We start from the raw sequence: 22,758 nt of genomic DNA, 5'->3' as shown, positions 1-22,758 counted from the left end.
GGGTCTTCGGGCTGGCTCATAGGGGGCGTTAAAGGTATGGGTGCAATTCAGAATCACCTTCTCTGAAAAATACAGCGCTTTTGTCCTGCTTGGCCTGAGCAGGAGTCAGATGGTCAGGATAAGGCCTACAGACACCAGCTGAGAACAGAGAACAGTTATGTGGCTGCTGCAGTTGGCCACCTTGAGGAAGTATTTGGGGCAAACATATTCTGTGTTCATGTGAGAGGCAAGCATATCCTGTGTTCACTATATGACCAGAAGTATCTGGACAACCCTTGGTCTGGGGCTGTTTTGCATGGTTTGGGCTAGGCCCAGTAAAGGCAACTCTTAATGCAATGACATTCTAGACTATTCTGAGATGCTCCAACATCTAGTTTAAAGCCTTCCCAGGAGAGTGGAAGTTGTTTAGTAACAAACGGTGGACCAAATACATATTAATGTCTGTAATTTTGGATGAGATACTGGATGTCAGGAGTCCACATACTTGTGGGCATTTAGTGTTTAGTGTGCATGGGTGGCAGTGTAGTATAATGGGTAAGGAGCTGGCCTTGTAAGCTGAAGGACACACGTTCGATTCCCAGGTAGGACACTGCCGTTGTACCCTTGAGCAAGGTTCTTAACCTGCATTCCAGTATCTTTGGTGATTTGAGGTGTACCCAAATTTTTCCCAGATGACCTTGCAGGAGTACAACATGCTGCAGGAGGACGAGGACGACGAGGACTTCCTGGAGCAGTACCGCAAGCAGCGCATCGACGAGATGAGGCGCCAGCTGTACAGCGGCAAGCGCTTCGAGCAGGTCTTCGAGCTGTCGAGCGGAGAGGACTTCCTGGAGGCCGTGGACAAGGAGGAGAAGGGCACACTGGTGATGATCCACATCTACGAGAGCGAGGTGCCGGCCTGCGAGGCCATGAGCGGCTGCATGCTGTGCTTGGCGCAGGAGTACCCGCTCGTCAAGTTCTGCGCCGTCCGCAGCTCCGTCATCGGCACCAGCGCCCTCTTCACAGGCAACGCCCTCCCGGCGCTGCTGGTGTACAAGGGCGGAGACCTCATCGGGAACTTTGTGCGCATCACCGACCAGCTGGGCGAGGACTTCTTCGCAGTGGACCTGGAGGCCCTGCTGCAGGAGTACGGCCTGCTGCCAGACAAGACGGCGGTGATCCCCACCTCCATCCGCAACGCCGCCATTGCGCACCTCGCCCAGAGCGACGACGACAGCGACCTGGACATCGATTAGCAAGGCCGCACCCCACGAACCACAGCAAAAAAAAAAAAAACCTCTAAAGGTAGATAGATACATACACAAGGTCCCCTCTGTTTGTTAATACTTGCAGCCCTGCAGTACCCTTACTCCCGTTTAACAGAAACATTCTGCACATGGGTGTGAACTGCAGGGTCCTTCTGTAGATGTGTGGTTGTGTTAGTATTTGTTTTTGTGTTCCTTCTCCTAAAAGCTCAGAGTAGGGCTAACCCCCACCCCTTCATACTGAAATACTCTGGGCCTGGGTCCATGAGCTGTAACTCTCTTCTGTGCATGAACAACAGAAGCGGCCACGGTCAATAACTCCAGAGACGTGGTCCATTTCAACACAAAGGCTCCAATACCTGGTGAGCCTCTGCAAGGTGTTTTCAAATGGTTTCCCCTGCAGACGTGAAGACCTCCACCAATGTTGTGTAAATGTACATGCAGTGCCAAGGCTTTGACCTGTTGCATCTGTGGTAGCTGCTTAATTTCAGTGCAGAGCGTTGTCCATGCACTCCTAAGCCTGGCATCCTTAGCATTTCTGAATTAAAGTAGTTACTGTTTACAGTTTAGGATTAAGAGTAAATAACTCCTGCACACGTGGTGTTGGCAAAGGCAGGAAGAGACCAGGTTGGCTCTTGTTCTGAACTCAACAGTAATGTCGGCATTACCAGTCAGGTCAGTGCAACCAAGTGGACCCTAATGCCTAATGCATCCCAACAGAGTTACTGGCAAAAATAAGTAAGTGAATGCAGCTTAATATCTGGAAATTGTCCACAACAACATGGTTTTCTCATTGATATCCAATATATGTAAGTATAATAATGCATACTGTAGCTGGAACATTGCATGCTGAGAGCAATAATCATATCATGCAAGGCATTTGCCTATGACTATACAAGATTTGATGAAAATGGATGTTGGACTGAGCCAACTTTTGATTTCAATAAAGTTTGACCACTTTCAAACTGTCGATGTATTTCAGGTGGTGAAATTTGGTACAGGGATATTTTGTAAGTATGACGATTTCTATCCAGACTGAAGGCTCACAATAGTGGCCAGTAAAACATCCTGAACCTCTTAGACCTCGACTCATTTCCAGTCCACCTGAAAACTAGTTTCTGTTGGACTCCTGTACTGTTGTTCTAGCTGCACGATAGAAGCTGCTGAGCATGAATTGGTAAATTTCTCCTTTCTCTCTGTTTCTTACACATGATGTTACATGCGTACATTCCACTGTAAAGCGTGTTTGCATTATTTAATTTATTATCAAAGAGGAATGTTGTAAATCTCAACCTGCACGTATAGTAACTGCAGTAGTAACTGAAATTATATAGAACTCTAAGAAACAAGATGGCAAGTTCAAACCCTTTGCTTAATCCTGTATAAAGGGACATTTTCTTAGTTTTATACCTTTTGTATGTTTACCAGTTGGAAAAAATGCAAATAAATTATTATGCCCACTTGATTCTGTATATTCACATTTTTGGGGACCTAAAGTGGGATATTGTGGTGGGTAGGAAAAGACTGCTTATTTAAACTAGTGTCTCTGTATGGTATGGTGACTCCTGCTGACTGGTATCTTTTCAACAAAATGTGGATGCATAACAATGCATAATCTTCATAGGCATATGCATGGTCCGTGAAAGATTGTGTAATTTGTGTTTTGACATATTGACGTCTTTCACGTTTGATTGCTGTTGGAAAAAAACAAATAAAACATTGCAAATAAACGTAGAAGACCAGCTGACATTTGCAGTACTTTATTAAATTTAGTATTCAATGGCATCATTTGGGTCTAATCATGGCAACTCAATCTTTTTTTAGAAATCATCAATCAATGACCCATATTACTGTTTGAGATAATTGCTTTTCTGTAATACAACAGATGCTGAATTGAAAAGGAATGATTGGATGGGAGAAAGAGTCCTCTGGTGTTACAGCCATATAGTGTCCTCTAAAAATATGCACACCCCTGATAAAAATGAGAGAAAAACAAGGCTAGAAAAATAAATACAAGTAAAGTATGTTCAAAAGTTATATATATATATATAATACAATTGCTTGGGGAAAAATACTATGTTGAACAAGTAATACATTTTCCAAAGGTGTGTCACAATTATTCACACCCCTAATAACCTACTTTGAAATTATCTTGAATGCCCTTTTTCCATGGCAGAAGACAAAAAACATTCTGCATTTTAAACTTGCTGATCTTCACCAACATTTAACTGACACAATTAGACACAACGCTAGCTAGCAAATGCTGGGAAGCTGTTAAAATTATATTTTATGTATTTAAATTTATAATTATGCATTAGATTGAGTATCAGTCTTCATGAGACCACTGTTTACCCTTTCAAACATATAAAGAATCTTGAAATTTTAAAACCCAGTAAGTATTTTAAGTCCTGTGCATAGCATAAAAATACATATTATGGAAAAATACTCACACATACGACAACATTCAGCTATATAATGTATATTTATCACAGATAAATTATATTACCTCATTCTATTGTCAGAGGTTTCATCTTCCCTAGTTAAGAGTTATGGAACATTAAAACCTGAAATTTAGGATTTAAACATTTGGAAAATGTTTTTTTATAATTTTATTCTTAGGAAGGCAGTGAGATTATGTATTACATAAAGTTAAAAAAAACAAATAAAAAAAACACCAATGACACAGGTCTGATTTCAAGCAATTATTCATAATGCAGTTTTCTCCCATAACCCTGCCATTGGAGGATATTTAATGGCATCAGAAGAGCAGAAGGCAGAGGCTGAAAAAGGTGGGGAGCAGGAGGAATGTGTGTGCCTGGTATGGACTGGCTGCTCCATGGAGATCCTGCCCACAGAATGCATGCTCCAACAGGAGGTGTGTTTCAGCACTTATACCTGCATAACATGAGTCCATTCTGTTAAACCCTGATATGCCAGTATGAAGCAGCTGTAATAAAGGTAATGCAATATGTAAACTGTTATCACCATAGGCCCGATGGGTAAAAACCTGGGGGAAAACATTTAGGACATTTCAATATTATATACAGTGTCCTGCCTTAGTTCACATGTTCCTCTTTATTTTGTTAGCTACACTCTCACATGTGCACATAGACTAGACTCTGTATGGATTTGAACATATAGTCCAAAACAGGCTTAACATCAGGCATTACAAACAGGTAACAAATTCCCAGTGCAATGACAAATCTAAGAAGAAAACATGCTTCTTTACAAAATGACTGAGGGAAGAGGAATAGTTAACTAGTGCCTGTAATGTAGTGCTCACCTTGAAGCGTCACAATATTTTACTGCCGGTTTACCAGCCAAGGCTGAGAAACAACTGCTGAAATTTGGAATCAGGAGCATGTTTCTCACAGCTGAACTGCCAACCCTAGGGGAATGAGTTCTCTTCGCTTTGACCCGCCAGCTTTAAAAGGCCAATAACTACTGGAATTTGATGGATGAACCAAGGCACCTTTCTCCTCTCCCATCGTGGATATTACTGACCCAATGAACCCCAAAGGATTAGGGATTAATTGAAGAGGTAAAAATACCTCAAACGTGAGGTCAGTCTGGAATGAAAGAACTAGAGCCATTCTTGTGCCTCTGCTCCCTTGAATCACACTACATGAAGGGAAAATTTTACTTCCCTTTTAACATTTTTATGAATTAACATGAGCTGTCGTTCAGATTCCACAGGACAGTAACCTCCTCTTTGGTGAACCTTTGTGTATTGGACAATCATTTCAGTTTAGTCATGCTCTGGTTTAATGTCATGGGTGTGTTATTAAGTCAATACTGCTTTGATAGTGAGATAAAATATAGATAGGTAAAATAGTGAAGTATTACCATGCTCTTTCCATTCATCCCAGAGATGCTGTATATCTGGATCATGTTCTCCTTCAGCTTCTGTTCAAAAGAGAGATCTACTATTGATTAAATGTATGAACTTCATTATGAAGTTAAATATACTTTATTTTAACTGAATGGCAAGATAAGCTGTTAAAATCTACAAACGGGCATTAAATAAATAGCTATTTTTGACATTTTCATTAATTCCCTTTAGATTCAAATTGTTCTTCTATCTCAAGAGAAAAACAAGGATGGATATTCACTAACCTTTGGAGTGGTTCCACAGCAGCTGTTTCAGCTCACGCAGTGCCCGTGTCAGGTTCTCCAGCTGGTCGTGTAAATGTATGTTTTCCTCTATCAGAGCGTGAATGGTATCCTGAAGCTCAAATGCCATCCCTAATTTGGGAAAGGCAAATGCCGTCCACAGTGTCAGTGCCAGTCTTACAAGTAACATTCTGTTGGTCCCTTTCATGGCCATCAATGAACACTTTCAATTCACAGTCAAAGGTGTCTGAAGTTTCATTGTTAAACAAAGTTAACACATCAGCTCCGAAACCAAGGAAATGCTTAACTGTTTTGGTAACTAAAGGCTAATACAAATGTGTCAGTAGATCAGATTTTTAGGTCACATGGTTGGATGTCAGTGTGCTACTTTCAAAAATCAATCTAATTCTTTTGCATGGCTGATCTGGGGTAGTGTCATCACCCCGTGTCCCTGTTATTGAGTACCTAATCAGATAATTTTCCATAATGCATTCATTGATCATAGCAGATTTACTGTTTGAATAATAGTGGATGATACTGAAAATAACCCCAGTAGACTACAAATAATAAAAGCAAAAAATAATGAGGTTATGCATGTACATAACCTATTCCAGAAGCCATCAATAGGAACTGCATACGTATATCCTGGTGCTTTTTAATTAGGCATGTCCTACAAGCAATAGTTACTGTCAGTGACCTGTTTCCAGAATCCTGCAACGATGTTTAATTGTGGGAAACTGGTCATTCTAACATTCAGGTTTCTGGGTTGAGGACAAAATAAGGATTTGGCTTTAAAATGATCATTATACAATAAGCCAAAAACAACTTAAGTCTAAAAACCATTTTCTTTGACAAAAACAATGACACAAGATTCCGAAAGAATTTCGAAATGCACCAGGGTATGCATTTTGTGTCCAGGATAAAGTTTGAACGTTTGAAGAAAATGCAGCTGAACTATTCTTTCACATGTAATGCTGGCTGGTGTTGTATATATATCATGCTCCCATCCCTGGCTTCCCCTACTTTTTTGTTTTATGAAACAATGAAGATCTCCACATATAGATTCCATTTGGCACAATCTGGGGAGTGCAAAAGCACTGCTTCTCCACTACAGCATGATGCAGGCATGTTTGTAGTCTGAACAAACACTGGTGTACTTGCAAACCATGTCTGCTGTCTATATGCATCTGGATATATAGTACACTCACTTCAGGGCTCATGGTAATAGGCAATGATAGGCAAAAAATATCCTCAGGCCTTATCGGATTATGAACAATTGCTCGCCATACTGATACCATAACACCACTTATGGCATTCAGGGATTCTAAAACAGTCTTGGGGGAGCCGTGTGTTTGCTGGTCTTCATTACAGCCAATTTTTTTGACTGAAGCTTGTTGAACGTGTTCAAGTTCTTCCATACTTTTTTCCCTTAAAACCAATGCAGGTTTGGCTCATTGTTTAGTCATTGAATTCTTCATTATCTACCAAATGGTTAGTTTTACTGCCCGTGTCCACTTTCACCAATTAGAAGCCTACTTACTCACCATAATCCTTAATTGGATCTTTTTTTACCTGTATGTAATCATTTACAAAATTGCACAGTATATATATGGGCCTTTAATTTTTCACGGCATGCTGTGAGGGTAAATAATCCCTCAAAACACATGAAGAAAAATTACCAGCTTGTTCAAATTGAGATTGCAAATGTGATTGCAACAAAAGTCAGCATACACAGGCATGCCACAGGACCAAGTTGGAGAAACACTGCTTTAGGTCCCAAAATCTGGATGCAAAACAAACGCCACAATCACATCTCAATTCAAGTTCAGAGTTTCAGACAATTACAATTCTATGCATAGTAAAGTTACACTTATGGATTGTTGCTCGCTGCCAAGTAAACACTGACTTCACGTAGACACATCGGGCTGTGTGCACCATAATGCAGCTGTTAGGGATAATCTTTCAGCACTCGGGGGAACTAAGTGCTATAAGGAAATGTTTTGGCAATTTCTCCAGTTTTAGGACAATCTACTGGCTAGTAGGCAAATACACTGCTCCAAGTGCTCCTTCAATTCACATTTGGTGCAAGAACCTTATTTACTCCAGAAAGGTGTATGTCAAATAATACTGGCAGACATACCAATGCAATTCTATTGGTTTGTAATGAGGAATCGTATGACTCAATTTAACAGAACTTTATTAAATGATTCTTAATGAAAACATTTATGCGGTCTTTGTAGCTCTTGAGCGCTGCTTCTTCACCACCACAGGCTTCTGGCTCTTCAGGATGGCGCTAGCACGACGCAGAGCAGCCTGTAGGAGAAACGCACTCAGGTCAGAATTGCACCTTGTAGTCTTTCCAGCTATCGCTCCACACAAAAGCCCTACATGTGCTTCCTGCTCAACTCTACACCGGATCAGCTCAAAACACATTCTGCACATCACTGTCATAGGATGTGAAAAAATGAGCAAATATGCTGGACAGCCACACAGGTGCAACTTCAAAGCAAAATAACAGACATGGAAACTAACCCTGTGAATAAATATTTCAAAGCAGACATCTTCGCATTCAACTTCTTGTTAGGGAATAATTCATTTGTTTGATCACTTCCTTACATCAACCATAATTTTGACTCTAATATCTGAGCTCATTGGTTGCTCTGACTACACGTCAAACCTGTCTGCTGTAAATGCAATCCCTGAAGAGCAAAGCGCTTTATCTTGGTTCCTGGGAGTGAGAGCGTACCATGCGCAGATCCTTTCTGTAGTTGTTCTTGCGGATGATGTGGCGCAGGCTGTTCAGAGTGGCACGCGAGTTCTTGTTGATGGTGATTTTCTCAAACGAGGTGGCAGGTTTGCGCTGACCTTGAAAACATTTGATAAAAAAAGACCTCAATGAAGTCCCACGGTAGATGGTGATATACCACAAGATAATCAAATCTAGCCACATATCTGCAGTATTACTTCACTTGCATGTCTAGGAAGGGTCACTTATTTTTCCACAACAGTTCTTACATTTCTGCAGGTGAAATGTCAGTTAAGTCTTTGATCACATAACTCTAATTGCATAAATCCCAGAGTCAAGTACAAAAGGTGTGCAGTCTACATCCCCGAATCAAGTGTGCAGCCCTGCTTATGTTCAAAAAACCAATCTGCCTCAAAAAAATGTGTACACTGCAAGACAGTCCACCTAACCCCTTTAAAACAACGGAAATTCTTCCAAAGCTTACAGAAATCATGCAAGTATTTGTTTGCTTATGCATCAGAACAGGGCGAAAACCCTCAAGAATCTTTCACAGCAATATTAATGGAGGCAGTGCATTTCACTGGTGGCAAGAGGATGACTAACACCTACCTGCACGTTTCTTCAAAACCACAACAATTCCTTTCCCATCAGCAGCTGGCTCAACACCAACAGTCTTCCTGTGCACAAGTCCGTTAAAACGGAAGGAGTTCTTTGACTTCAGGTTGTTGGGTTCCTGTCAAAAAGAAAAGCAAGGACTGCTACAAGACCCACTTCCAATAATAATGTCCTTCCATTCACTTTTTTAACGACTTCACGTTTTGTGACCTGCATCATTTCATTATGAGTATAGCAGATGTGTTTTTAAAAACCTGGATTCCAACTTACGGTGCTGTACGTCTGTCCGTTCCTCTTGATAAGGAAGCTGGAGCAGTTCCTGATCACCATCCACTGCAGATGAGACGACATGTTGACACCTGAGTAAGGAAACAAAAATTAATATATTGTACATTTAAACGCAACATTCGTCCTTCGTTAAAACTCCGAAAGTGTTTTAGGGTCTAAACATAGTAGTGATCATAATATTTTCAATAAAGACTACTAAGCGGAGCACCTTGAATCCCAAGTTATTATAAACAGCTTTTATCAATCATCAGTTACTTTGTTAAAAAGAGGAAATATATCCTCGTTAGATATCTAGCGAGTTAACCATACGACATATTTTCCACTGAAACAACGTTTAACTCACTACTTCGTGACAACGTGCTCTTTTCAGATCCCTTACCATTCATATGCAGCATATACTAGCCCATTAGCTAGCTAGCACCCGTCACTATCAAACATTTCCTAAAACCTATTCAAGTACGTTTTCGGAAACGTTAATACAATAGACTGCAAGCTCGCATACTAACTTGCTGGCAAGAAATCTAAATCTGGAGCTAAATAAGAAACGTTAAATGCCTAAGGGAGGGCCTCTGAAAAGCTGCGTTATGCTATCTGGGGAGGCCCACACTAGCAACAGTAGAGAATTGAACATTTTCAGCAAAATACAAGTTTCATATTCCAAAGTGTTGACATGAGAAGTTGGAAATAAACATCATTGATCATATAAATGTGCGTTTATACACTCAGTACGTACAAAATGGAAAAAATTATTAAAATGCGTCTTGCAACAAGACCATCGGATACGACCACGTTACCTTTCAGCGGTAGAAAAGAGCGAGAGAAGGAAGGAAGCCGCTTTACAAAAGAATATATCCATACGCGCTCGCAAACACTTAAGTCATTTTAACGTAATTGTCATGCTGTTTTGTAACAATTCAAAGTTTTCAAACATATAGAACATAATTTTTCACAGGGGAACTTCATATACATATCACATACAATTAATGTCTGTGTACGAACAATTCTTATTTTTGTCTTTTAGCCCTACTTCTCTCGGAGAGACATTTTTGAAACAGAGCGTACTAAGGCTCGCTGCGACAAATCTACGTTTTTGATAAACGTCATCAACATGCGCAGTTCTGCCACAGAAGATTGGATGTGTTTTTAGCATCTGGAAAAACAGATTTGCCATTAACGTTAACTAGAATTAAATGAAATATGCTATCCAACAAACGCAAAACTTTAGCTTATGTGGAAAAGATATGATAATAATAATCTAATAATTATAGTAGTTATACACAGACATATTTGCTAAGATTATTTCTAAATTGACTTTATCTAGCTGATGTTGACTATACTAGATAACGCAAACTAGAAAACATTCTTAGATAACAAGAGCAGTAGCTAAGTTAGCTATCTAATGTTAGCTATATTGGATGTAGTGGCAAAAAATGTAGCCTGTGTAGGTTATACTACTGCTACCTCAATGTCGTTGTTTGCATGTAATTGGAGGACAAATTAGACAGGTAACATTGCAGCATATGTTGTGATTTGTTTGTTTATATTTGATATTTTAGCTACCTAGCTAAAACTTAAAAATGCCAAAAGCATATCAACTCAGAAGACACTTGAATGCATTTTGAAGACATCACTCAATATGGAGGATGGGGAGGATCTTGAGATGCTGGGGGAGAAGCTGTATGGCCTAATATATCCTAGGCACGTGGAAATGGCTGGGAAACTAACAGGTAATGCACCACAGCACTTCGGTCTGAGGGAAGGTGTCTACCCTAGAAGATTGACATGCTTGTTGTTAATGACATTAAACTGCTGGTCGGAGTGAATCATTCTGTATGATTGACACTGGTTTTGAAGTTGCATGTCTTGTTTACTTGACGCAGACATATTTCTACAGGTGAGGTACCCACTGAAACCAAATTTCATATGTCTTATAAAAATCAATTGTAGCTGCTTTCTAAATACTACACATTCCTTTAATAAAGACTTTATAAGTACAATTAAAATCTGCTGTTCATCCGTACGCAATATTTGTGTCTTATTAAACCATTTATTTGAATTTCATTATTATGCTTTCAGTTATCATTGTCAGTTTCAGTGTTACAAAATTGCCGGTGTAGAACATTACTCTTTGATTTTGATACTGTGCACAGAAGACCAGGGGTGTCAGACTAAATTCCTGGTGGGCTGTAGTGTCTGTGGGTTTTTGTGGTTTCTTTCAATTAGCCGTCAGTTCATGCCTTGAAAACAAGGTGTGTGGATTCTTTAGGCAACCAATGACTTAAATGGACCACTGGTGCTGAGAAGACCATGAAAACCAACAGACACTGCGGCCCTCCAGGGCTGGAGTTTGACACTGCTGTAGACTCTTTCTTATTGCAGGGGTGTAGAAGTACCAGACAGTCACCTTTTGATCTTGTAGGCTCACAGATGTTGTGTAAATCTGGTAGAAAAATGAATGCTCAAAATAACTGGCAGAAAGGACAACCTAAACGATACTCTAAAAGCTTGCTTACATTGCAGGATAAAATTGTTATAGGAATGTGGACATTTATAAATTGAAGACCGTATCAGAGCATATGTATGTGTGTTGCACTGCAGGGATGTTGCTGGAGCTGCCTGGTTCTGTACTGGCACAGATAATGCAGGATGAGGCTATGTTGACTGAGGCTCTGAATAAAGCAATCAGTGCTCTCCAGCAGTCCGGGGACAACAGGTATGTGAAAAGATACTCTGCTGTCATCTGGTAAGTTTAGTATGAAAGACCGCAGGTAGTTAGCATAAACCCTTAATCAGCCCATGCTGGTCTGGCTTTATGATTCTGAACTTCTCTGTCCTCAAAGCAGTGAGATGGAGCCCCAGGAGGAAGATCAAGCATCTACTTCCTCAGACTCGCTGGGTGAACAGCTGTACAAGCTTGTGGAAGTCTACAACACTGGTCTCACAGAGAAAATTACAGGTGTGGACTTTGGACACTGCAACATTGATTCCTGTGTACTGGGATGGACTGCGTCCAAGCCCAGTTAGGTGAAGAGGAGCCATCAGTGTGTGTTCAGGGTACAAGAGCTATTATTAATTATTTAGTTGAGGTGCACCATGGACTTTTAGCATAACTTATCAATTCAACAAACTATACTGTAGTGATGATTAGGTTTTTCATTCAATGCAGACCTGTCTAATGGATATCAAAATGAGAAATTTCTGTCCATAGATGTAATTTCTGAGGCGTAAATGTAATCATGTTTTGTTTGATATGGATGGATATTTTACCATGATGTGCAGCTTTAAAAAAAAAAAAAAAAAAAGAGTTTATAGTGTACAGTAAAATGTTTATCATGTGTTAGACATCCAATAGTTCTTCTAATTATTCAGTTTACTTGCAGAAGCTATATGAGCAGAAATGTGGCGACTCAAATAGCTGTGCTAAAGAATGTGGCTAGCTTGCTGTACCTGAGTGCCAGAGTACAGCTAGTTTACCTTTTTGTGTGTTGCAGAATGAGCTGCTTCCATTGGTGTGTTTGGCAGAATGGTGCAAGTTTACTTATCTGTGCTTCCTGTAAATTTCCTTAAACATAATACAACTTTTTAAAAACAATGACACATTTACAACATCAGGCATTTCTGTTGTGTGTGCACCATATATACCAGACAAATTGATATGACCAATGCTGTTTTTACAATCATAAAATGTGTCCTGTTTTTGGATCAGCTTTAGAGTAAGGAAGCAAAGTGACCATTTAGGGGAAAGTAACTACATGCAATTAATGTGTACTGGCCATACAAGTGTGCCTTTCTGTTTGTTCCTATAGGCATGTTGTTGGAGCAAAAGAAACTGGAGGTGCAGAAACTTCTCTTTGATCCTGGCCTTTTGGAGGAAAGGGTTAATATTGCATTGAAGATGCTGGAGGAGTAAGTGTGAACTGCAGACAATGAAAGTGCTCGTCTGATTATTATTGTTGACATACTGTAGATGCACTACTTCAGAATTAGAAAAAAAATGTGCAAGAAATGCACTGGCCTTGATGTAATATCACTTTTTTCAGTGGACAAAGCCCAGAAGAGACGGACGTTAGTGACTTCTCAGATCCTGATGACGCAGAGAGGTTGGGGGAGAAACTGTTTGCGATCGTGCGACAGATCGATGCAGTAAAGTGTGCTGACATCACAGGTGAGTCAGTAGCTTTCAAAAGGTAACCTTACAAAACCTGGTAGGTTGAAGAATTTCTACATCAAAGGCAGTTTTTGGCAGCAATGCAACATTATGCAGGCATACATTTTATTTGCCTGATTTTGAAGAAACATCCATCAGGAGGGATACATTGTGTAGAGCTGTACTGTGGAGTAAATTTCAGAAACCATGAACTTTGAAATGAGCCAAGTATCCTGTTGACGATCAGTTAAAGATTACCATCTCTGTATTATAAAACTTCTAGGCATGGGGTAGAATGCACAGGTAGCACAAGAAACAAACCATCAGTGGCTTGGTACTTGTGTTTAGCATACCTGTTAGACCAGGTGTGGATTCTGGTGCTGACTCCCTATGTTCTCTTCTAGGCATGCTGCTAGAAATGGACCATGGAACACTGAGGCAGGTTCTGAGTGACCAGGCCATGCTAGAGGCAGCTGTTCAGAAAGCCCAGTCAGCACTGCTGGGACATGACAGTCACACCCCCTCAGACCACACCACCTTGTCATCAGGGACAGATTCTTCAGAGAGCAAGCAGACTTGAGCACAGGTAACCTGTGCTTTCAAATAAGAGTGACCAGAGAGCATTGTAGATTAGTTGTTTAGTACTTTGATCTGTTATGATGTATACAATGCATATAGAATTAAATGAATTGGGGGCTTCAATACTATTTAGGGTTAATTCAGTGTTTAGTCTGGCCTATTTGCACAAGGCTGTTGTTTCGCTTTTCACAGGACTTGACTGATCCAGAACACACAGAGTGACTGCGGGTGTAAAGAAGCATGGACAGACTACTGTGGCTGTCTACAACAAGAGCTTGAGACTGAGGCCTTAGTCAATAACGTCTCAGCAATGACTTCTGTACAACACTGCGGTATGTGTGGCGCTGAGGGGCCCTGAGGGGCCATGGCAACAATGCAGTTAAATAAATCTTGTCTTCTTCGCAGGGCACTTTGTATCAAGAGAAAATATAATGTATATATAGTGCCACATTCCTGATTCATAATCAGATTTCAAGCTTGAAAAAAGGCCTTACTCCCCAGGTTCATGTAGTAATTCTGCACATTGTAGATAAAAAATATATTTCTTTTATAATGAAATTGATTAGGAAAGTTATTGTGGAATACAGGAGAATTTAATTGTGGTGTTCTCTATTTTAATGTATATTTTGGACCGTGCCAATTGGCTCACAAAAAGCTGCCATTTATGAGGTTTCAGTCTTTTACCCATTATTTCATAACCATGAAACCTCATGAAAGGGGTTAAGGTATTTGCACAAAAGCAGATCAATGTAATGAAACCCTGAAAATGAGCTACAGTACAGGCAAAGAATTTGTTCTGCGGAGGTGCTTAAACAGTGAATACTCACTGAAGAAGCAGCAGTGATAATGTACGGATATAAACACATTATCTTGGCAATTTTTGTTAACGTAGGGTGTTTTAAACTTGCTCCTGGTGACCCACTGCATATGCAGGTTTTTGATCCTACCATAATTGCATAGTAATGAGCTGTTATCTGTCCTTAATTAGTTCTGTGTAGCACATGATTCCTTTAGAAAGAGGTTACATTTATGAATCGATGCAATTATAGGCTGACAGGGCTACAATCACTGAGGTCCTTGAAATTGTGGTCCACTGTTCACTGAAACTAATCTATTTGTGAAAAATGATGGGTTCAGTAACAGAGCAAAGGGTAGAGAGCCAAACCTGCATTATGTTGTAATTAGCAAAAGTACAAAATTGTTAGAACCCAAACATGTTTTCAACAATCTTAATTGATCAAGATATTGGCTGTGACCAAAAACTATACAGGGTGGGTCCACAGGACAGAGTTTACAAACCACTGTGTAATGAGTGAGTGAATGCTGTTTTATCAATGAAAGTAATTCAACATTGTAATCATTTAGAATTTTGCTCCAAAATGTCTCAAAGTGTCAAGCTGTAGAAGGAAAATGATGTCCATTTATTTACAATAAATTTCTTTACAGGTGTTATTGTTTTCAGTTTCTTCTTGTGCTGATGAAATGGTGTCCTCCAGCCAATTTCACTTCAGTGAATGCCAGTGTCAAGCTTTTCCACAATAAGCATTTTTACAAAAAGACTTGTGTTAGCAGTACTGTTCTAGATGATTCGGTTATAGGCATGATCTGATGTGGCTGAAAATTCCAAATATATAATGATTTGAAAAATATTAAGATTTATTTTTATTTTTATAACTGTTAAATAATGACCGTTTTATGTTTTTCTCATCATACCTAGGCATGACCCATGCCAACCATTTTGAGCCTTGATCCATTAAGCGTGCATATATTATATTATTTTTTAATTTTTTAAAGAAAACAACTACACTACCACTTGAACTTCAGGATTGTCTAGATCAGTGATAAACAACCCTGTTCCTGGAGATCTACTATCCTCTAGGTTTTTATTTTGACTCTAATTCGGCACTCCTGATTATAATAATTAGCAGCTCAGTGTACAGCACAGTCCCTCTGGACTAGCTTTGAAAATACTCTAGCGCATCAGAACATTTCCACACGTTAAGCACGCAAATAACACCACGCACTAATAGTCAAAATCCTCTCAAAGTTCAAAAATGAAAATTTAGATTTTTTTCAATTTACTAAAAGTCTAGATGTTGGTCAAAGCCCGCCTCTTTTCGAGAGTGTCGGCTTCTAATCAAACCGATCCCAGTCGCAGCGCTGCCTGTAGTCGGTCTCTCGCCTTCTGTCTTTACGCCTCCCGGAAGCGGTCAATGTCAGTTCAAGATGGCGACGCACATGGCGAGATTCAGGACTTGGAACCGAGCGAACAGGTAATGTTTCCGATAAGGGTAAATGCCGGCTTTGTATTGAGCGGGGCAATAATACGTTTTGGGGCAGCTACACAAGGTCATGACATTTCCAAAGGCAACAGTATGATTCCAGCTTTTGCATATGTAAACAAGCAGTGCGTCTGTTATGTAGTTAGCTAGCTAACGCAAGCTAACTACCTAGCTAAGAATGTCACGTTGAATAACCACAGCATGCAACAACCGGCAAGTTCACTATATTTTCGCTCAGTTCACATCAAAATATATACGTTTGAATTACCCGAACCTTATAGATATATTTAACTGTTATTTGTAGCAGAACAAAAATGGCAGGATGAATTGTAATTTTATCAGTTAGCTAACTCATATAGGCTATTGTATGCTGTCGTTCTGGCTGATGAGCTTTTAACCGCTAGCTAGACTAGCGCCATACTATTTAAACTAGATCTTCTAACTGCGTATTAAGTGACATTCCACGCTTTTCTATTTAGCTTTCTGACTAGGCCTGACTTTGGATACTTTAATTTTTGCAACATATGTAATTCCACATAAAACAGTTATTTATTTAAATGATCTTCTCTCTATGCAGTTTGGGAATTGTTGCCTATAGACGGTACAGCAGTGGTGGCGGATACCCAAACATTTCACTGTCCTCGCCATTACCTGGCATACCCAAGCCAGTGTTTGCATCCGTTGATGAACGTGAGAAATATGAAACGAAAGTCACCACTCTAGAAAATGGCCTCAGAGTTGCGTCACAGAACAAGTTTGGTCAGTTCTGCACCGTTGGGGGTAAGTGTTCTAGTACTGAAAATTGCAGTTTTGCATAAGTAAGCAAACTCCTTAAAATAGCAGTTTTAGGAATTTGTCTATACAGTATTCTGAATTTTCTGGAGTTTGCTTAATTATGTCTTCATTTAAAAATGCTCTATTGTGTTGTCACCAAAATGGGACCAGGCCTCTGTTGTTGTTTTTTTTTTTGGTCTGATGACTCACTGCATTGAGGTTTGTCTTCTCCCTAGTCTTGGTGAACTCCGGATCCCGACATGAGGCAAAGTTTCCAAGTGGAATTTCACATTTTCTGGAGAAACTTGCCTTTTCTGTAAGTCCCATATGCGTTTTGTCGTATCCACTAAGGTCTGAACTAGTTGACTACAAACTGTCTGTGGTACAATTAACCATTTAACTGAGATAAATCTATAAGGGGACTTCCTTTTAGTCCACAGCCCAGTATGGGAGCAAAGATGAAATTCTCCTGACCCTGGAGAAGCATGGAGGGATTTGTGATTGCCAGGCATCGAGGTACTCTTCTTTCGTCATTTTCAATTACCGTGCTTCTCTTTTGAGCGTTTGGTTTGGATAGTGGGTTAGTTGCTGTAGTAGGCTATTAGCATGCATTAATCATGTTTCTTAATGGCCTGCTGTTTGGTTAATTCACAGAGACACAACAATGTATGCGGTTTCTGCAGAGGTGAAGGGTTTGGATACTGTGGTTGGCCTTCTTGCCGACGCTGTCCTGCAACCCCGTCTAACTGGTCAGTGTTTTTGTCATGGTGACTGGCTGTCAGTTCTTCTGGGCTGTACTGCTTTGTCGGTGCTGATGATCTGGTTATTGATGCAGATGAGGAGATTGAGATGACACGTATGGCTGTGCGGTTTGAGTTGGAAGACCTCAATATGAGACCGGATCCTGAGCCCCTGTTGACGGAAATGATCCATGCGGTGAGTGGCACTAAAATCAGGCCAAACTCCTTTTTCAATGAAATTGTTGAGCCCTTGCCCAAGTGCTGTTCAGTGCATGAGTACTGTTCACAATTTTCCCTTAATTATATACCTTAAATAAAAGTGGAAAAGTGTCAAGTTAATTTATTTATTTATTTATTTATTTATTTATTTATTTATTTATTTATTTATTTATTTATTTATTTATTTTATTTATTTTTTATGAAGTAATCATTATTTTATATGTGTGACTGTGGAACAAAACAGTGCTTAATTTGTTTATTTACTTACTCCAGATTCTTCCTACATCTGATATGCTTACAAGTGTTAGGCTACATTATGTCTTTAAAATCTGGTGTAAATGCATTGAAACTTGATAACAAATAAATGTGCATAAAATGCCCATCGGTTTATTAATATATGGATAGCAAGTAAATATATGAAAGGATCTTAGCTGTTTAAATAATGGCAGAGGTATTAGCACAAACACTTTCAAAACAGGAACTTTTCTGTTTGAGCTGGGGCACGTAATACAGCTCATTAAAAGCTTATCACTTGCCTAGCGTAGCACCTGTTTCAGGTGGCTGGAACGATGTCCACTTGGTCAGCATGCAGATCATGACTGGAGGGAAGCAGCAGTTAGCGCCTCCCATGTCAGCGTAGGAATGCCCCTCTCAGCCAGATGCCAAGGTCTCACATGGCATTCCTGGCTCAAGCAGTCAGAGGGGATCTGCCCAGTTACTGCTGTGTTGGAAGCTGAAATATAATATGAGCTCTAGTTAGCCTAAAGGCCTGTTGTCAAGCATTATTTTTAAAGGCATAGGTCTGTGGCATTTGGGATAGATAGTGTCTTAGGAGAGGTGGCACATGCTCAGCTGTACGCAGGAGGAAAAGAGGCAGTTCGCTGGTTCAGACAAAGTTAACTTGGGATGGGTGGTGCAGGCCAGAGAATCCTGATAAAAATGTTGGTCACTGCTTCAGCAGTGCTGAAATTCATTCAATCAAGATAGCTAGCTAAATAATGTGTTGTAGGCAGCCATGATGTTCCATAGTGCTATAGATAAATGTTCAGGGTCACAGATCGTCATATCCCATTGTAAACTTCTGTACACCCGTAAGCTGCTAGACACACACATCCATCTTGTAACATTGACTAGCAATAAAGCCACACGTTGTAACAGCAGCCCTTGTTATTGCATGAACACTGCCAGTAGGTTGATGCCCCGGTCTTACCTTGTCCAGGCAGCGTATCGGGGGAACACTGTTGGGTTGCCCCGCTTCTGTCCTGTGGACAACGTGGAGAAGATCGACCGGTCTGTGCTGCATACCTACCTTCGGAGTTACTACACCCCAGAACGCATGGTGCTAGCGGGGGTGGGAATTGAGCATGAGCAGCTAGTGGATTGCGCCAGGAAGTACCTACTTGGAATGAAGCCTGTGTGGGGAGCAAGCACGCCTGGCAACGTTGACCTGTCTGTGGCAGCGTACACAGGTGGCATAATCAAGGTGAGTGTTATGGCATCCGCCCCCTCATGTCACTCATTACCCATCATCCACCACCTCTTCCTTGTGCCGGAAGCATGACAATTTGTTTGTGCTTTATCAGGTGTAAAAGGCATTTGCGATTGGTCTGTGAGCTAGTAAAATCCATAACTTTACATATGGTTGGCACACTCATTCTTCAAAATGTATTTATCTTTTAGGGAGAAAACTTTTTTTAACACATCTAAATAAATACACACAGTTCTATAGAAAGAAAGTACTGTCATGGAAAAGCTCCGACCAATAGCCATACCAGCACCCGCATTAACTTGCCCTGTCACAAGTATGACAGTTTATTGTACCCCAGGTGCGGGTTCTGACACTTGATTTTAAGGGTAAAGTACTCTGTGTAACTTTTGTTCTTTGTCTGAACAGACTGAGAAAGATATGTCTGATGTAAGCTTAGGCCCTACGCCCATCCCTGAACTCACCCACATCATGATTGGCCTGGAGAGCTGCTCCTTCCTGGTGAGAAATATTCTGCAAGGTCTACAGTTTACTTCAGTTTCAGTCGAGTGGCCATGATTTTCTTGCCTAACCCTCACTTCCTGTGGACTGTCTGTTTGACAGGAGGATGACTTCATTCCCTTTGCCGTCTTAAACATGTTGATGGGTGGCGGAGGGTCGTTCTCAGCCGGGGGTCCTGGGAAAGGAATGTTCACTCGCCTTTACCTTAATGTGCTTAACAGGTATGGTCCAGGTCTTCTGGGATTATCCTCCTGCAGATCCATATGCAGAACTGGAACTACAGAATGAAGTGTAGTGTAACTGCTACTATTATATTTTTCCAGTGTGTACTGTATGTATAATGGAATTCTATGCTTTCCAGGCATCACTGGATGTACAATGCCACTTCCTACCACCATAGCTATGAAGACTCTGGTCTGCTTTGCATCCATGCAAGTGCTGATCCCAGACAGGTGGGTACATGGAGCCACACATTTACCTGCCATTTTCATGTTTCCCAAGTGGGTTTGCTCCAGTGTCCATGTTTTAAGTTCAGTTGAACTATATATAAAGTGTATTGCATTGTAAAATGTAATCTATGATGCGACAGCACGATGCTTAAAGTTTGTCTTTAATTGTTTTCAAGGTGCGGGAAATGGTGGAGATTATTACAAGGGAGTTCATTCAAATGGGTGGGACACCAGGAGAGGTGAGAGAAATGAGTGCCTGTGACAGGGTGAAGGGGTGTTTATGACGTGGACGTGCGTAAGTGAAGTAGGACTGTGGTGAATTGACTCAGGCATATCCCGTGCCTCTGTATTCAGATGGAGCTGGAGCGGGCCAAGACCCAGCTGAAGTCGATGCTGATGATGAACCTGGAGTCTCGGCCAGTCATCTTCGAGGACGTGGGTCGGCAGGTGCTTGCCACTGGAAAGAGGAAGCTGCCACATGAGCTGTGTCAAATGATCAGTGAGTTAAGCCATTCAGTCACCTTATGTTTTCAGTGAGTGAATGAATGAGTCAGTCAATCTGTCAGTCTCTGTTGCATATAGTACATCTATTGTACGTCTTTCAGCTGGTATTATATGCCCAGTTTCCCCATTATAGCTGATTATTTTTGTTTTTATGCCTTTTGCAGACAAGCTGCTACAGTATAGTACAGAGTATAGATTGTTTAAATCACTCATCACGTTATCAGCAAGCCATTACAAAACCATGGTATATAAATGTACCAGTGTACAAAGATTTCCCGCCATTTCTCAAACGGTTTTGCCTTGATTCCACAATCGCGTGCAGGCAGCGTGACGGCCAGCGACATCAAGCGGGTGACCACCAAGATGCTGCGCAGCAAGCCGGCGGTGGCGGCGCTGGGAGACCTGACGGAGCTGCCCTCCTACGAGCACATCCAGACCGCACTCTCCAGCAAGGACGGGCGGCTCCCCCGCATGTACCGCCTTTTCCGATAGGCCGGGGCGAACAGACTGCAGCTGTTACTGCTCATGGAGGAGCGCGCGTGCTGGAAACTGAACCATAACGCTGTTCTCTCACCGGAGACGGCGTGGAACTAATTGTGGATTGTGGGAATGTGAAGTGCGCCATACTATTTAAAACCTTATCGTTACAGGCTTAGGAAAAGGGGTTGCCTTACAAAAGTCTGTCTTAAAAATTCAAGGTTGCTGCTATGCATATATAGTTCACATAGATATATGTATAGTTCATAGATGTAAAGTCCTTAATGGGAAGGAAAGGACACAAAGACACACCCTGCTCCACAGATCTCATTATGGCTCATGTCTTGGACTACTTTTGTGGATTTGCATGCCTTTGGTTGTAAAATAGTATACATGCGAGCAAAGGTAGATAGATTTTTCCAGAAACTTGCAGGATTGTTTATACTCAGTAATGGTTACACATATGTACAGTCACTCATATTGATGGTTGTGTACTCAAAGCATCCTGAAGACAGTGGGGGCTAAAGTTCATGGGAATTCTATGTAGGCAGTGGCTGCAAATTCGGAATTTATACTTTGTTACCTAAATGTACTTTATTCCTTTATATATGGCTTAATTCCTTACCCCTGTGGTTAAAAATGTAAAATTTGAACATTCGTGCAGTGTTGCGTTGTGAGTTTGCGCATCCTCTACAAATTGTCCTATACAATTCAATCAAAAACGGGTCATGTTATGCCAATCACCCATATTATTGTGAATTTCCAAGTAGTTTTGACTACAGGATAACCTGCTTTGAACTGTTGACCATCCACTGGTAAAAGCTGGCCTCCCAAAAGATACTGATTACCATAGAAAGGAAATTTTGATGTTTATTTGAGGCAAATAAGTCCACCATGTCATTCTAAAATTATTTTAGACTTCGATTCATTCATACCCTTGGCCAACATTTCAAATGCCATGCTGTGTCCATCATTATCTGAAACATACCAAAGACCTGAATTTAAAGTACAAATCTGATTTCTGAACCATGACTTGTTATTCTGCTCAGAAGCCCAGGGTAGTTATGTCAGTTGGAAGATTTTGCTTGGCGTGTTCCTGCATTTCAGTACAGAGCTGTTTTCATTTTTATTTATTAATTGCGGTACCAAACACCGCCATTTTTTCATAATTGTAGTGGTCATCATGACTACCGCCCACATTAAAACACAGCAGAAAAGAACTTGCAGACCATATACCAATCTAGAATGTGTTTTGGATCTGTGACTGTTTAAATATGTATAATCTTGTGTATATGTATGGAGGCAAGTAACTCAGATAAGACCTTTCCAGTTGCTGTACAACTGATTAATTCACCCTTATACTAAAATATTTGAAATGGGCACGGAGTGTTTTAGGATATTGATTTTTAAACAAGGCTATTTGTTTCTATACAGTATTCATAAGTACAATGTAATTATTAAAACTATATTTAAAATTATCGAGTGGCTTTTGATTTGCAGGCTGTGGCAGATGTAGAATTAGTCTGTGGATCAGAATATTAGAATCTGGTTTGGTATATTAAACAATTAGCAAAATTGAAACTGGTGTAGCAAG

General features: G+C 40.5%; 4 protein-coding genes across 5 annotated transcripts in view; 3 read left to right on the top strand and 1 right to left on the bottom strand.

Moving 5' to 3' along the window:
• LOC118213010 (prostaglandin G/H synthase 1-like) overlaps window positions 1-2,975 on the top strand; it is a 30,600-nt gene extending 27,625 nt beyond the window's left edge. The window contains exon 14 of the mRNA XM_035391598.1: window positions 672-2,975. Coding sequence (XP_035247489.1) covers window positions 672-1,235 — 564 coding nt within the window. The 3' untranslated portion in view covers window positions 1,236-2,975. The remainder of the gene's footprint in view (window positions 1-671) is intronic.
• Window positions 2,976-7,537: 4,562 nt separating this feature from the next.
• rpl28 (ribosomal protein L28) lies at window positions 7,538-9,257 on the bottom strand. The gene is made up of 4 exons (XM_035390537.1): window positions 8,989-9,257; window positions 8,713-8,836; window positions 8,104-8,222; window positions 7,538-7,670 (listed from the first exon to the last, which is right to left on the bottom strand). The coding sequence occupies exons 1-4, from the start codon at window positions 9,067-9,069 to the stop codon at window positions 7,581-7,583; spliced, it is 414 nt and encodes a 137-aa protein (XP_035246428.1). The 5' UTR covers window positions 9,070-9,257; the 3' UTR covers window positions 7,538-7,580.
• An 854-nt stretch (window positions 9,258-10,111) lies between these two features.
• LOC118212697 lies at window positions 10,112-15,181 on the top strand. Of its 2 annotated transcripts, XM_035390877.1 has the most exons (8): window positions 10,112-10,511; window positions 10,631-10,733; window positions 11,605-11,719; window positions 11,847-11,962; window positions 12,813-12,912; window positions 13,047-13,171; window positions 13,558-13,739; window positions 13,925-15,181. In XM_035390877.1, the coding sequence occupies exons 2-7, from the start codon at window positions 10,643-10,645 to the stop codon at window positions 13,731-13,733; spliced, it is 723 nt and encodes a 240-aa protein (XP_035246768.1). In that variant the 5' UTR covers window positions 10,112-10,511; window positions 10,631-10,642; the 3' UTR covers window positions 13,734-13,739; window positions 13,925-15,181. The 2 variants fall into 2 exon arrangements, with proteins under 2 accessions (XP_035246768.1, XP_035246767.1); XM_035390876.1 differs by having other exon boundaries at window positions 10,112-10,733.
• Window positions 15,182-15,855: 674 nt separating this feature from the next.
• pmpca (peptidase, mitochondrial processing subunit alpha) lies at window positions 15,856-22,642 on the top strand. The gene is made up of 13 exons (XM_035390875.1): window positions 15,856-16,005; window positions 16,592-16,794; window positions 17,025-17,104; window positions 17,222-17,304; window positions 17,443-17,537; window positions 17,624-17,724; window positions 18,967-19,230; window positions 19,642-19,734; window positions 19,837-19,955; window positions 20,096-20,186; window positions 20,360-20,422; window positions 20,538-20,682; window positions 21,010-22,642. The coding sequence occupies exons 1-13, from the start codon at window positions 15,959-15,961 to the stop codon at window positions 21,177-21,179; spliced, it is 1,554 nt and encodes a 517-aa protein (XP_035246766.1). The 5' UTR covers window positions 15,856-15,958; the 3' UTR covers window positions 21,180-22,642.
• Window positions 22,643-22,758: the final 116 nt, after the last annotated feature.

The sequence above is a fragment of the Anguilla anguilla genome, chromosome 14, assembly GCF_013347855.1.
Source record: "Anguilla anguilla isolate fAngAng1 chromosome 14, fAngAng1.pri, whole genome shotgun sequence".
NCBI lineage: Eukaryota > Metazoa > Chordata > Actinopteri > Anguilliformes > Anguillidae > Anguilla > Anguilla anguilla.
The sequence above is the reverse complement of the archived record's forward strand: the minus strand, read 5'-3'. Positions and strand labels throughout refer to the sequence as shown.